Source organism: Fundulus heteroclitus, chromosome 19 (genome assembly GCF_011125445.2).
Source record: "Fundulus heteroclitus isolate FHET01 chromosome 19, MU-UCD_Fhet_4.1, whole genome shotgun sequence".
In the NCBI taxonomy this organism is placed as follows: domain Eukaryota; kingdom Metazoa; phylum Chordata; class Actinopteri; order Cyprinodontiformes; family Fundulidae; genus Fundulus; species Fundulus heteroclitus.
Genome location: NC_046379.1, coordinates 25,633,849 through 25,649,993, shown reverse-complemented (window position 1 = coordinate 25,649,993; position 16,145 = coordinate 25,633,849). Strand labels below are relative to the sequence as shown.

The window sequence follows — 16,145 nt, the reverse complement described above, 5'->3', positions numbered from 1 at the left end:
TAAAATGACATTACTAGTGTTTTCATGACAAATAGAACATTTCTCAGATCAACTGACAAAATCAGGTAAACGTGGACATCCACAGTTTTGCAGAGGGGCGGGGGTATGCAGCAGAAGCGACAAAAAACCTGGGACTTCTATTGTTCCATGCGTTCAAAAAGTCATATTTAAATTTTCTTATAGGAAAAGAAATTGACAAGACTGACAAATTACATGCCAAGATCAGGAAATAATTGTTTTATGTTAATGCTCGGAGCTCTGTTTGGAGAAAAGGCACCGATATGGACCTTTTTAAAGCATTTTGTATTGTCGACCCCTGCTCTATTATGTAAAGCATAGAAAAATTATAAATAAATAGGAAAGTGTTCTGTAGCTGTCTATTTGATGGGTAAAAAGACAACGTCTTCAGTCAGAGGCTTCTCCAGGTCAGCTGTAAGACAGACCAGTAAAAAAGATCCTTCCTGCCTGCAGCTATCACCATCTACTACAACTGAGTTACAACTGCATTTAATGTCCCTTTGGGATTAATAAAGTATTTCTGAATTGAATGAAGTTGAATTCGGTTTGAACTCCGATATCCTGGCTTTCGATGGGGAGAATCAGCAGGAACACCCACTGAAGTCGGGCTTTGCCCTCAGAAAGTCAGATAATTATTATTTTTTTTAATCCAATATGGCAGCTCCTCGCATCACCAACAGCAGGCTGTGATGAAAATGCGTTTATTTCAAAAGACTCAGTTGTAACTCTGCGTTTAAAATCAATGTTACATGTAGGCCGGGGAACCGAGTAAATTAAAAGTGGTGTTTGCATGTGGAAATTACAGCTTTAAAGGGCGTTTAAGGGCTACAGTGAACAAACAGATTTCCTGGCTGCCTTGATGTTGGAATCCTGACGTTTTTTGTTTGTTTGGAATCCTGACTTCTCCTCCGGTGTTAAATGGGATGCTTTTTACTAGGTTTTAACCACTGAGCTATATAATACACTGGAGTGTTAATCGCCCGCTGTTAGAATGAGTCGCTTTGAAGCCACCAGCCGCCATATTGATACTCCCTAAATTCCTCCAGTAACTAGGGAATATGTGCGCTACAGCATCCAATAATGAGGATTTTCTCAAGTTTAGGGGGGTCTTAAAACTTTTAAAATGTCAAATGCCATATACTTTTATTTTATGTTCTAAAACTATCAAGCACTGAGAAAGTCATGTGCTGAAATATTTAGCATTTTATTCATTTAAATATATATTAATAACATTTATAAATATATAAATAACAATATACAAAAACATATATTTACATAAATGTATACATACATATACATATACATACATATACATATATATATATATATATATATATATATATATATATATATAATATGAATAACATGTAAAATATTTTAGCACATCATTTCCTAGTAGTTGATAGTGTTTGTACATCTACTGACTGTAGAATTACCTATGAAACGTTTTCACAGAGCCAGAAAACTGCTTGTTGTTGCAACCAAATCCTATGGCATTCTGTGAGAGTAGGGAGTAGCAAGATGGCGGCCAGTCACTTCAGTCTTTCGGCAAAATCAGCACTCCAGTGTATTATATAGCTCAGTGGTTTTAACCCATTCCCAGCATTTCTTTTTGAATTCCGAGGCAAATGGAACGCAACATGAAATCAGGCACAGCGCGGCTTGAAAGGGTGGCGTCACAACCGCGCTGCATTATGGGGTTCTCGGGGATCCCCGGAAACGGACTTGTGTTTGTTTACTGTCACTACCCGATCCGTACGTGACATTTACATCGCGTTCATCCACAATGCCGCCTGTGTTTTCTGTGTTTTAGCTGTCAAAGGGTTGAAAACATGGTGCAAACGTGCTCGGTCATCAACTGTCACGCGCGCTCACACGACCGCTTCGGGAAAAAGAAGGAAGGGTTGAGGTTTTTCAGTTTTCCGGCGTGGAAACAAGGCCAAGGACCTCGGATCTCCGAACTTACAAAGAGACGCCGATTGGCATGGATAGCAGCCGTGAGAAGTCCAGGCCTCTCTTTCAGCGGCATGTCCAAATACACGTGTGTGTGTTCACGGCATTTCCACGGCGGTACGTTTGAAGCAAAGCTGTTTTCACACAGAGCTTTTAGCGGGCTGCTAGTGGAAGCAAAGGAGAGCCTGTTTGTCAGTGATGCGCCAACCTGTATAATCCAAAGAGCCACCTGCCCTCAGTCCAATAGAATTCACAGAGAGCGACAAATGTGGATAAAATAGAAGTCCTTGGTCGATTTTTATCAAAATATTCTCAAAACATATATTCTAAATGCAGCCCTGTCCATTTTATGTTGTTACTTGATGACCGATTTTTAAATAAAGAACACAAAAACACAGTGAATTCAAACTCAACCCTTCATTGAACAAACTATTTTTTTTTACCAAAACTGCAGGTGAAAAAAAAAAGCATGCGCGCCGCTCTCTGAACTATTTAAAGGGGGCGGAGCTTGGTGCCGGAGCGTTCCTGGGTCTGCGTTTGTGATTGGTTGGGAGAATGTAATGAATGTAGTATAGGGTGTGGGGGTCATGACGTAATTACATTGCGTGGCCGCCATATTGATTGCCTTCTTTACCGCTGCTCAGACTACTGCCTATGACCCTCTCAGCCGTGTTTTAATGTGATTAACTTCACCGTAACTTGATTTCAACCATGGTAAACCGTTGCTGCGTTGTGGGCTGTAACAGCGCAACACATGATCGCCGTGGGAAAAAGATAGAAAATGGCTTAACTTTCCACCGCTTTCCTGCCTGGAGGCGCAACCATGGAGACCAAATGTCAGAGATAACAAAGAGTCGTCGGCTCGCTTGGATCACGGCTGTAAGACGACCGACCATAACTTTCCACAATGTCCCGGTGTCAATGAGAGTGTGTTCCCTGCATTTTCATTCTGGTAAGTTAAAGATGCACAGTTTTATTTTATAGCCTACATTGCTTCTTTCCTTCAACCGCGACACCACATGCATGCATGAATGCGCGCCCGGAGACGGTTGATATAGCAGGAAGGGCTAACGTTAATGTTATGAGAGTTAAAATGTGGGATCTTTTACGGGAAAAACGGCAATGGGAAAAGGCTCAAATACGCGAGAAACCCGGAGGGTTGGCAGTTAACGTTACTAACTACACCTTTGAAACACATAGCAGCTAGTTAAAAGCATAGACATTATAAACGTAGAGGCGTGGTCGGGCGGGTTCTGCCTTTGCTGCGATGCGTCAGAGCGTCCGCCATGTTGAATGTGGCAAATCTGCAGTTAGTCACTTAAACAGTATCAGAGGGACTTTAATCTCAGAATATACTTTATATATTCGTAATATTTTTGTTTTTGTAATATTAAGAGTTTATTTTCGTATCGCTTTGGCTTCATTCTCCTGACTTTATTCTCGTAAAGAATAAAAATAATAAAAATAATCTAACCTGGCCCTATTACTGCAGGACTGAAATAGTTCTGCAAACTGTGACTATTCTGGAAATCTTCCCCTTAATTCTCATAATATGACGTTTTTCTCATAATATTACCACTTATATTTATATATATATATATATATATATATATATATATATATATATATATATATATATATATATATATATATATATATATATATATATATATATATATATACGATTGGTACATTTCCATGCAGCACAGGAATGAGGCATCTTCTCTGATCCACGTTCACTACCATAGAACTTAACTTCTTTCTGCCACATACAATATGGCGGGGACGTTGACATACGAACCCGCGCCCAACGACGCGTCCTACGTATATGATGTCTATGGTTAAAAGTACATTACATGCGTGAGTGGTTGTTAGCACTAACGGTTAGCAGGTGCCAGAGCCCGTCTAAGCACAGCTTACCTTTGTACGAGTTACTGTGTTCCCACTGTTTGCTGGCTTTATGATCTGCAGCTCCTGAACCCGTTCGTTCGTGAACTGCACATGAGACTCCAAGGACTTGTAGCTTTGGAACTGTTCTGAAGTATAGGCGCTCACACCACAAACAAGGTAGCCGAAGACGCCCTATTAATCTACATGATAGAATGCTAGAATGAAAAAGGAAGGAAAACTGTACTTCTATTGACCTTGTTGTTGACTGGGCGACAATTCAATAACAATATATATCGATCGATAGACGTATATCCATAATAAAAAAAAAAGGTCAATAAAAAGTTCAATAGAAGAAAAGTTTCCCTTTTTGCATTCTAGCCTATCATGTAGATTAATATTAGTCATTACATCCTCCCAACCAATCACAAACAATCCGGGAATGCTCCGTCACCATTATTATTATTATTTTTTTTAAAAAACTGTTTTGGTACAAAGTTGGTTGAATAAAGGCTTGAGTTTGAATTCAGTGTTTCTGTTCTTTATCTATAAGTAGGTCGCTAAGCAACAGCATAAAATGGCCAGGGCTGCACTTAAAACTTAAAAACTCATCTATATATATATATATATATATATATATATATATATATATATCTATCTATCTATCTATCTATCTATCTATCTATCTATCTATCTATCTATCTATCTATCTATCTATCTATCTATCTATCTATCTATCTATATATATATATATATATATATATATATATATATATATATATATATATATATATATAAGATTTGTCAACCTGGCAAACCAGATTGATGAAGCGTTCTGCTGTCTTTGTGAACGCACAAGTCAAATGAGAATTCACACCTGCAGGCACGGTTAAAGATTTGTGGAACCTTTTTCCCCCTATTTGAGAAAAGTAGATCGAAAAATATATTACTGGTATGCTTAGTGTTATTCTGTTGTGGAAATTCAATGTAATTTATCCATTGACTTTTTTTCTTGATATTTTGTCTACATTTAAAAACATTTCTTAGATCTTTGTCATTTTTAGTTAAGTCCAAAGAGCCACTTGCCAAAGGGGGGCCACAGGTTGCAGGCCCCTGCTCTATTTCATCCACACATAGTTTAAGTTTACATCATAAAGTGTCCTCTCTCGTTGGAGGTGAACTGTGATATTTCATTATAACCGATGTAATTTTGATAGTTATATTTGGCATGTGTGTTTCCCAGGGAAACCAGCTTATGAAACCAACGAATCCCACCCAGACTGGGCCCCCTCGTTACATCTCGGGCACACGAAGGTGACGGCCGCGGACAAGGAACGATTTCAGCAGAGGAAAAGGAGATGGGATACTATACTGGCATCAGGCGGTGCGGCTGCTTCACCTGCGCCCGCGGATGTGAACGAAGAGTCGGCGACCGCAGCAGCAGCTCCACGGGGCTCAGACCAACATGGAGCAGCACACGAGGGCACGCAGGGTCCCCCGCAGAACTGCACGTTGGACATCGATCAATGTGTCAGCTGCAAAAACGTGTGTGGACAGATGAGGTCCATGCACGCCGAGTTGGACCGCTTGCTCGAGGAGAACGAGACTTTAAAGAAAGAGCTGTCGGCGGTGAGGCTGGACGAGGAGTTCTTCGGCGAGGCCGACGAAAAAGCCCGAGACGACAAGGTGAAGTACTACACCGGACTGCCGCGCTGGAGCTTACTGCACGCTCTGCACGCCGCCATTACCCCATGCCTCACAAAAGGAGGCAGGAAGGTCACTCCTTTCCAAATGCTCCTCCTGACTCTGATGAGGCTGCGGCTGGATCTGTCCGAGCAGCACCTGGGCTACCTTTTCCGGATAAGTTCCGAAACAGCGTCTAAGATGTTTAGGAAGACACTGGACGCCCTGCATCTCCATCTGTCGCCTTTAGTGCGCTGGCCTGCCAGAGAGTGTCTGCTACACACAACGCCGCGGCAGTTTAGAGAGGCCTTTGGCGGCAGGGTCGCCGTCATCCTGGACTGCTTCGAGGTCGCCACCGAGAAGCCGCCGCATTTAAAGGCGCAGTCGGAGATCTACGCTCAGTTCAACCAGAAAGACGCTGTCAAGTACCTGCTTGGCATCACGCCACAGGGCGCGGTCTGTTTCGTTTCTGAAGGCTGCGGGCAGCGGGTGAGCGACAAACGCCTCACCGAGCAGTGCGGCATCCTCCATAAACTGCTACCAGGGGATTTTCTCTTAGCGGACCGGGGGTTTAACGTGGCCGATGAGGACGGCCTGATGTGCGCCGAGTTGAAAGCCCCCGGCTTTACGAGGGGGCGCGCTCGGATGCGCCCAAAATGGCCGGCGGAGACGCAGCAGAGAGCACAGCTGAGGGTCCACGTGGAAAAAGTGGTGGGTCTGGTACGCGACACGTACAGCATATTGCAGCACGCCTTGCCCATGAGCACGCTGGCTCCGCTCGGGGGCGAGGCATTTTCCTTCATAGACAAAATCGTGACTGTGTGCTGTGCTTTAACTAATATGTCCCCCAGTGTTGTGTTGCAACCAGAGGACCATGTGATTCCAGGTAGTGACGGAGAAACGGAGGGAATCGCAGACGACGTAACATCTGTGAGGCCGAATGCTGGCAAAGAGTTCATGTGACAGATGCTTTTCTGCATCATGTCTGACGCACCTGTGGCTAAAAATAAAATGAATGGCTTTTAATCTCCTCCTGCTTATTTCTTTTCTTTTTTTGGGGGGGGTCTTCAGACTAGTTAAAAGCGCTACACAAGTACAGGCCATTTACCGTTTTTCTTGAAATGCTACAGGAATGTTGGTGATAATTACTATTTTAGTTCAGTAGCTATACAATGATAATAATTGCAATAAATTAGAATGTGCATCTCTAAGAGGTTTGTTTCCCAGATTACAAGCACCTTTAAAAGACAACAATGATTTGAACAGGTATTAAACATATTTTTCATCAAGCCGACATTTCTGCATGAAGAATGTTGCTTTTTAATTGGTCTAACGTAATATTCTAATGTTTGAGGCTGTTATAAGCTGGAGGTGGGGGTCGGGATCATTAACAGAATTAAAGGCTTTAAAAAAATCTATATAGTGTTTTGCTCACTGAACTGAGTTACTGAAATAAATCCACTTTTCAATAATCTATTGAGAATGACTGTGTATACAGTCATATTTGAAGTAATTCAATTATCCCATGATATTTATCCAACCAATAGTATCTGATCAGTTCTTGTTTCAAAGTCTTTTGTTTATTAAAATTCTTGTTCAGTGCACAAAAGACTGCATGCAGAAAGCCATCGCTGTACGTGGGGTACAAAAGGCAGTGACATACGGCATGCCAGCATAGAAATCAGTGCGCATGAGCTGAAATAGATGCGAGCATAAATATATCTTAACACGGGGTAAATAAAAGATTAGGTGCACGCACAAACGTCACTGCAGATGAGGTAAAGTGGCATACAATGTGCAAACAATGTATCGCTGTGCATGTGAAAAAAAAACAAAAATATCTGGTGCAAACAGCAATGTCACTACTTGAGGTAAAAATCGAAAAGAAAAAACAAATGAGGTATTAAAGCGAAGTAAACGTAAAGCAAAAATTAGGATGAAAAAAAAAAGTCAGTTTGAGGAACCGCTCTTTCCATCCTGATAGACAAGAGAAAACCCAATCTAAAAAAACCAAACAGCCTTCAGTTTCATATTCTCTGCAGAGCCATGGCTCACTTTGGTCCGGTCTAGGTTTAAGTCCTGCACATGACCAATGAAACCAAACATGATCACAGTTTTGGCCGTCACAGGCTGCCCACTTTGTGATGGCAGGTTCACCACTGTGACTCTGAATGGCTGCAGCTGTCATTTTAAAGGTCAGGCGAAGCCATGAGGTCTTTGAGCGCTAAAAATCTTTGCTCTCTCTTAACAGCGGTCTCCTGGAGTTCACATCTGGTGGGATGCGCAACACCTTGTAGTCCACCAGCGTCCAAACAACAAAGTCACAAAAGTCTGCAGCTGTCACAAAGATTTGAGAGTAATCTCTCTCTGTCTCCTTCATCACAGCTTTTTTTCCAACAGGAACGGTGAGTGAGTCCAGAGTATACAGAGTTCATAATAATTTTGGTCTTAACTTTATTCAGTGATTATTTGTACATTTGGGGTCTGTTTCATTCTAGCAATTAGGGCTGAACGATTTTGCTAAATAATCTAATAGCGATTTTTTTTTCTTAATATTGCGATTTAATGCAATTTTTTTCCCAGTTTAATTTATCATGTCTTTTAAAACATATACAAACAACAAATCAATGTTTCCTCGCCGTGCGGATTAGTTGCTAAAAGACCCACAGCATATAAACTCGGAGCAGAAATGATTGCGCTCTGCCTATGATATATTTCAACCAAAATTGCAATTTTGACTTTTCTCTGCATTAACCACAAGCAAGATGTTTGTAAAGAAGGACTATTTAAAAGAAGAACTTTTAATGTTTCTATTAATCAAAATATTATTCAATGGAACAGCTTTAAATTGATTTGGACATCAATCCTTGTTGGACATGAAGTGTAACCAGTCAATGTATTAAACTGATTGACCTGTACTTAATGTTATGTATGATTATATAAACTCTAAAACAAGTAATAAAATTAGATTATCTCACTGCTGCAACTATCTTCCCTTCCATGTGGAGGCAAACCCACTTCAAACATTTTACTGACACCTAATGGACGTGTCTAATTCCCTAATTGTTACATAGCCAAAAATTGCAGACCTCTGTGATTTGGAAATTGCGGTTTTTTAAATCGCGATTATATTGAAAATGTGATTAATTGTTCAGCCCTACTAGCAATTCATGCGGGTCCATCTAGAAACAAAATATGTTTTACTAGAATAAAAGCAGACAGTCGGACTCAGGAAGGGGGAGTTTTTGGTGCAGCAGACAGAATTTCTGGAGATGAGCGACAATCAGAGTAAATAGTTCTCATATTAGGCAGTCTCGGTATGTTGAAGTAATAACAGTTGTGGGTTTTTTTTCTGTTTTAACCCGCTAACTCAACGACACTCCTTTCACTTTTTAACAAAAGTAAAACATCTGTACTTCCACGTCCACTCGTCTTGCCTTCAGTCCTCCAGGAAACTTTCCGGAGAACCGGAAGATAAAGATCACCCATAACGATACACTGCTATCGCTGATCGTAGTTGTCCCTGCGGCAGAGTCTCATAAAAAGCAGACATGGCAGCTAAAGACGTGGCCTAAAAGGTTAAATGCTATGAGTATAGAACAAAGGTTTCACTCAGTAGGGCTGAATACATGGCTGCATAGTGTGCTTTACATGTTTTTATTTGGAAAAAGCTGCGGTAAACGGTTGGTAAATATCATTCCTGACGCCTCAGGACAGAAAAAGCACGTCCCGTCTACGCAGCCCTGGGTGTTCTGATCAAAGGTCACAGCGCTGAAACAGGGCGATGGTCTTTGGGTGGAGCTGTGTGATCAGTCCTGCTTTTGGCACCGACAGAGGTAAAGCTGTCCGTTTTGGGGGATAGTTACCAAGCAGCTCCTCCAGAGTCACTGTGCACAGTCTGCTTGTCATGAGAATCTACAACGCAGGAAACACAGGATCGTTGCCTGGCTTAAGCAGGAGACTAATACAGGGTTCATATTAGCTGGAAATCTGACATTTTCCTGAGTTTCCTGCAACATTCTGTGGAACCTTGGTGCCAGAATATTCCAGAAGTTTATAAAACTCAGCTGGGAATTCATCTGGACCTGGAGCCTTTTTATTGGGCGTGTTTTTAAGAGCGTCCTGAATTTCGACTGTTGTCAGTGGTGAATCCAGGGTCATTGTCTGACTATCTGATCATTTAGGAAGTGTTATTTTATCCAGAAATTGCTCAATGTCTTTATCTGATGGGTTTATCTGCGACATGTGTCAGGATTTGTAGAAATCTCAGAAGGTGTTGTTTACACTTTCAGGATGAAATAATGTATTACCAGTCGAGTCTGTAACTGCAAATATAGTTGTTTTTGCTTTATTTATTTTTAGCTGATTAGATAAGAAGCTTCCTGGGCTATTGCCATGTTCAAAGGTTTCTATTTGAAGTCTGAATAAAAATTTTATTTTGCTTTTCAATATGTTCGTTTAAGAAAAAACATATTAAAAACATGAGATGGTTGTTTCACATTTTGGTTCATAAACAATACTTAATCATCTTAATCATCTCTGACAAAGATGTTTAATCAGCTTCCCTGTATTTCCCAATATACATAGTATATATTTCTTTTTTATGCTTAAAAGATAGTGAAGTTTGGGATTGTATTTCAAATTATAACGGCTGGAAATAATAGATATCTCAAAGGACACGGTCATGTATTTTTTTTTACCAGATCCACAAAACCCACGTCTTAAACAGACTCCTGTGATACTCAGCAATACGGCAAGAGGAAAGACGTGTGTCTCCGTGAGAACCACACTGCTCCTGCTCATGAAAATGTTTTCTGTAAAAAAAGGAACATAGTACCCTGATAATTCTAAAAATAATTACAGTAAAATTAGTTTGTGTGTTAGTACGGCTTGCCCTTCAGTGCCCTTAGGAAACTCTATTTCTAAGTCTAAGATGGCAGTATTTATGCACAAACGTGCACCAACGATAAAACCCGCTAATGACGCCTTCAAAACAGGATCTTTTCAGAACTTTGCTGACTTTAAAACAATGTTTCCTGCAACAATCAGAATAACAGAACAAGCCTCATAGCTTGACGTGTCCAGTATTGAAAACCTTTCTGAGACTGTGGTTCCATGGGATTGTCTCACCGTCTGTAGATTGTTCACCGCCAGAAGGTTGCTGGTTTGAATCCCAGCTGCAGCCTTTCTGTGTGAAATCACATACTCTCTGTGTTCATGCATGAGCACAGTCCACAAAATGCGTGACAAATTACCTGGCAACTCAAAATGATGTTTAATATTATTCCTGTATCGATCTTGGTACAACACGGTGCAAGATTATCCATAACTCCTGAAATCTTTTAAATTTTTTTTCATATTGCAAACCCAAATCTTTATATCATCTTAGTGGCATTTTATGCCAAAAACCAACAAAAAGAAGTGTATAATTGTCACGCAAAACAAAATGATACATGTTTTGTCGGAACAATGAAGTGTCTTTATATATCGAGAATCTTTATTCTGTTTTTGGAAAATGCTCCAAGGCCATTCAGATTGGTTACAGACCATATGCCAACACTGAGTTTCAAGGATTGCCAGGACTGCTGCGGATTCTCACTTAGATTTAAACTCAGTCTATTCCAATATACCGGAGGACTTCCTTAAAAACAATTATATTGTAGCTCCAGCTGTGTTTAGTGTTTAGTGGTTTCTGATCAGTAGTAGTTAATGAACGTTGTACTGGCTTTTTGATATATCCAATCTCCTGGTTTGCCATTGTAAGCTTAATCCATGTTTTAATCTTCTGTGTGGGTGTTGGCCCAGGATGTAACGAAAGAGAGTTCCCTGCAGTTTGAGGTTTTATCCACTGGATACTGAAAAGGAGATGATCCAAGACATCCCCAGGAAGCTTTTCTTCCTGCAGGCGCAGGAGGACGCTCTCTCAGGAAATATCAACTGCCCCCCCAGATATTGCTGAGCTCTTGGCCTCCTGCGCAGAGAAGCATGAGCGACACTACAAGTGCATTCTTAGTGTTATTTAACCCTATTAATGCAATGAAACACGACCAAGAATCACAGGTAAAAGGCGTCTTCCGGCCCCTGGGATGCTGAGTCTCCATGTGGGACAATAATCCAAGCATTTAGACACAACAGCCCTGTTCACCTGCTATGCAACCTTGTTCACCCCCACCTCTCTGTTGGTTACATTTTAAAACCAAGTGCCAAAATATATATTCACCATTAATTAACTACATGCCATCTTTTTCTCCTCTCTAGATTAGATCCTGGTCCCATGACCTTAAAAAATCCACTGATATCAGCTTTTTCCAGCCACTTTTTTTTTTACAATGAAAAGATGGATTTTGAGAAATCGGACGCTGTTGGACTTACCCGCTACAGATAAACAACTCCAAGGCTTCCTAGTCTCGACTTGTTCAACAGATTTAATTGAAAGCATTGTTCCCGCTCCACCTAACTCCTAGAACTTTGATCAAAAACAGTGTTTGTGGTCTTCTCCACCCAAGTCAACCATTCTGGGGCTAAAACATAGATTTTTTTTCATGCCTGGTGTTAAATGGGTTTAATACATCCCTTCAGTTTCTTTTTGATTTAATGTTTTTATTGTGTCCCAGTTCTATTCCTGAGGTATTAAAATTTCTAAGGGTAAACGTCCTCTCACATAGACAGGTAAGGTTTGTAGTTATAACTGCATAGTTGGGGAACAGTATTGCAGGTGAGTTTTTATAGATTTTTATAGATTTGTATGGTGATCAGTGTTTTGGTTTTCTTTCTTGTGTTTTTTCTGATCATTCCTGGGTTTATTATTAGTGCTGAGTTTTATCTAACTTTATTTCTCTTCTCTGTGCATTTTGGTATTGGTTCCTTTTAGTGTTGTTGTTTTTTTTCTTTTGTGGCTTGTCGTTGCTACAGCACTGCTTTTCAGGACCTCTCAGTGAGTTCTCCCAGTCGCCAAGTTGGCCTTCAGACAAGGTCCTCCGTGGTTCTCTTCAGCCTCCTGGCCGGCCTTCCAGGCTTCTTTGCCCCTGACTTCAGTGGTTTTAATGCGGGCCTCTGAAGTCCCACCGCTGTCTCATCTCACTTGTTTCCTTTTTTCCTCCTCAGAACGACCTCCAGGTTACCAGCCCTGACACTGTGCCTACTCTAACTATTTCGGTCTGGGTTGCCAAACCATTTTTGCATTTGACATTGGTTGATGCTGCCGCTTTAGCTTGAGGAAGACGTTGTTGGAGTTTGGAGGTAATAATCAGGTAAGAGGTCTTGGAACACGCAGGGAAACACCTAGTAAGTACCTCGGAAATATTTAGATTATTCAAAGCATGTTAACGGGGAAAAACTTCCGTCATGCATTGGACAATCCAAACTGCAAACAATATTGAAGGGGAAAAGTCCAAATATTTCACATGAATTCAAAAGACGGTCACAAAGAGAAAGTTCAGATACCCTTCAAGTTGTTGATTAACAGGCATTTAAAGACCTACTTCCAGATCCCTTTGAGCTGCAGACTTGATTCGACAAATGGAAACCGCTAAACAGGCACGGCAGAAATGCCCCCACTTCAGGAAGAAACCACAATCACACTATCACCAAAGAATCATGACACCGTCAAGCCATAATTTAATCAGGTGGTTATATGTAGCTCTTGTAATAGATATCTGAATGTTTTGGGTCACTAACTATTTGAGGAGATCATTTGATTTTGCCAGCCCCAAATAGGACAAATAGGACAAAATAACAAAAAGCTTCTTTGTGCATTACTGTTTACCTCTCGAGTAAAGTGATATTTGAATCTGATCACAGGTTCTCATTTAGATTGAGGTCTGGACTTTGACTAGGTCATTCCCTTAAACTACTGGAGTGCTGCTTTAGCATTATGTTTTGGGTCATTGTCCTGCTAGAAGATGAACCTCCATCCTAGTCTCACATCACAGGCAGATTGACACAGGTTTTGCTCGGGAATATCCCGGTATAGACCCATTTACAGCCTAAACCTTTAAGAAGCTGCGTGTACATTGCGGCAACAGAAGTTCTGCCTTGCATGGTTTGTCCCTGCCATTTTTTAAATGTACCACCACCGGCATCACAATGGAAGGTTTTTAGGTTTACTGTTGTGCAAACCGATATTGTCAGGACAGACATAAGGTCTACCACGTACCAAGAGGAAATCAACCGTTTCAGAGCCACCAAAGGCCCCTGTGGCCTCAGACTATACAGCAGGTCGAATGGACCGACAATGCTATCAAAAATAAGGTTATAAAAATACACTACACAGCATTTTTGTCACAGCAGCTACTTCATTTTTATAATTTGTGCTTATTTTTGGTGCAGATGGCATTTCCTTTTCTTTGTTTTAGCTGCAGAAGACATGCCAGTCCCAAGTCGTGACTATAATGATCCCAGCCTGCGCACTTTAGAATCAGTGTGTCAAATATGGCAGGGGTTTGACACACTGCAGGCTGAAAATCAAAAGTTGAATTTGACTTTATAATGTGTCTTGAGATGACATGTATCATGAATTGGCGCTATATAAATAAAATTGAATTGAACTGAACTGGAAAAGTTTTTCTTTTCAGCTGTCAAGTGTGAGATTGGACGACTTCTCCTTTTTCTTTAGGTGGCTATCTTCCTACTTAGATTTTTTTTTTAATTTATTCTGTATAGGTCAACAAATGTTTAATGAATTTGAAAATGTGCTTACTACTTAAATTTATTATAGTGCTGTTTTCTGAAGATTTTCTTGCAACGTCAAAATGGAATGAAAACGTAAATGTCTTGATGCACTGAAGTACATCAATGTTCAGACAGAAGTCACTAATAACAAACTGCAAAAACTGTAAGGAAACTGAATCTTATGCATTCATTTTCCCTTCCATGTATATACAGGTATGGCTATGGCACAATACGAAAATAATTCCTCAACATTGCAATGCACACATATTTTGGGAACCATAACCCTGTCTTTTTCCACAGCTATGAAAATCAGCCAGGTAAATCCAGAACACAACTATAATGCAAAAGATAATACTGATTACACCCTGACTTGTTCTTCTCAGCAACGTTGTCCCTGACTTGTTTGGAGAGCTCCTTGGTCTTCATGGTGTGACGCCTCTGGCCTAGTGGTGCTGCAGCCTCAGGGGCCTTTCAGAAAAGGTGTGTTCATACTAGCAGATCATGTGATACTTAGATCGCACACAGGTCTACATCATTTCACTAATAATGTTAGTTTTAAAGGTCATTGGTTGTACCAGAAGTTTTTAGGGGCTTCACATCAAAGGGGGTGGAAATATGATGAAGCTAAATGTAAATTTTCATCTGTAATCCCTTTGCTGTCTGAGACCCAGAACGTGAGGTCTACTTTCTTACATATTGCACAAGATCTGGAGATGTTTGGTATTAATTACTTTGAGATAAAGGACAAGAAGGGCACAGATGTGTGGCTGGGAGTGGATGCACTAAGTGTTAAACAGGTGAAACAGTTTGCTTACTTACTTCATTAAGTTCTGAACACTAATTGTGTGCTCAGACCTTTTTACATACAGTTATAAACAAGAGTGCAACACACCAGCACCTAAACCTCAGCCATTGACCTCAGTTGCCCTTTCCTTTGGAATTGCACATTTGACCACATCAATAGTTGTTCTAAAAGGCCGTTGACCTGTTTCTCTTGATTCCCCGATGACATAGATTTAAAATTCCCCACTATCGTAGTTCCCATAGTAAACCTGTCTGTTTTTCACTGTTTTGTGTATCTGAGCAGTTATCTTTCAAAAACTGCAGAGTCTCAAGAGCATGGAGGAGATTCCAGGAGCAAGGCAGTCACTCTAGGAGAGCTGGACAGGGCTGCCGGAGGTCCTTAACCCATCATCAGGACCTTTGTGCAAGGAGGAGCAGGATGAGTACTGCCAAGAACCCTACAAAGGGAACTCCAGTGGGTCACTGGTATGAATGTCTCTGACCAAACTCTTAGGAACAGACTTTAAGGACCTGGGGATCCACTGTTTAGCCTTTTGATTACCTTAATCCAGGGATGTTCTAGACTATCATCAATTGTCATTCTCTTCTTTGGATCTTTGACCAAAAGGCGGCGTATAAAGTCCTTGGCCAGCACACTGGTGTTGCAGAGAAACTCCTCGTCAAAGTCGTAAGTGACAGCAGAAATGTTGGTCTCCTGCCCGGACCGTGAAGCTTAACTGGAGCACCAGAACGGAAAGAGTCTGGAGAGGCCATGGTGAAGATTATGCTGTCTGCTCATTGTTCAGCATTGGTCAGTGTTGGTCTGGGGAGGCAGAACCATGAAGGAACACAAAGGCCTGTTCAGGATAAAACATGGCTCCCAGGCTGCCATTAGGTACTGGGAGGAAATCCTTAGACCCCTTGTTACAACCTGCACTGGGGCAGTGGGTACCTCCTGATGCAAGATAATGTCCTGCCTCTTGTGGGAAGAGAATGCAGGTGGTTGGTTCCAATAGTTTTACCCCAAACTAACTTAAGTTCCAATTTGAAAACAGTTTTTTGTTTTTGACCAGGACACACACACACACACACAAAACCTCCAGCATTAGAACATAAACTCCTGCCTGTGATGCAGTTCTAAACCTGGACAG

At 41.0% G+C, this 16,145-nt stretch overlaps 1 protein-coding gene across 2 annotated transcripts; it reads left to right on the top strand.

Annotated features, from left to right (window-relative positions):
- The first annotated feature begins 1,698 nt into the window (after positions 1-1,698).
- On the top strand, positions 1,699-6,571 carry LOC105939542. Of its 2 annotated transcripts, none has more exons than XM_021308235.2 (2): positions 1,699-2,088; positions 5,102-6,571. In XM_021308235.2, the coding sequence occupies exons 1-2, from the start codon at positions 1,851-1,853 to the stop codon at positions 6,502-6,504; spliced, it is 1,641 nt and encodes a 546-aa protein (XP_021163910.2). In that variant the 5' UTR covers positions 1,699-1,850; the 3' UTR covers positions 6,505-6,571. The 2 variants fall into 2 exon arrangements, with proteins under 2 accessions (XP_021163910.2, XP_021163909.2); XM_021308234.2 differs by lacking the exon at positions 1,699-2,088 and adding an exon at positions 2,748-2,923.
- Positions 6,572-16,145: the final 9,574 nt, after the last annotated feature.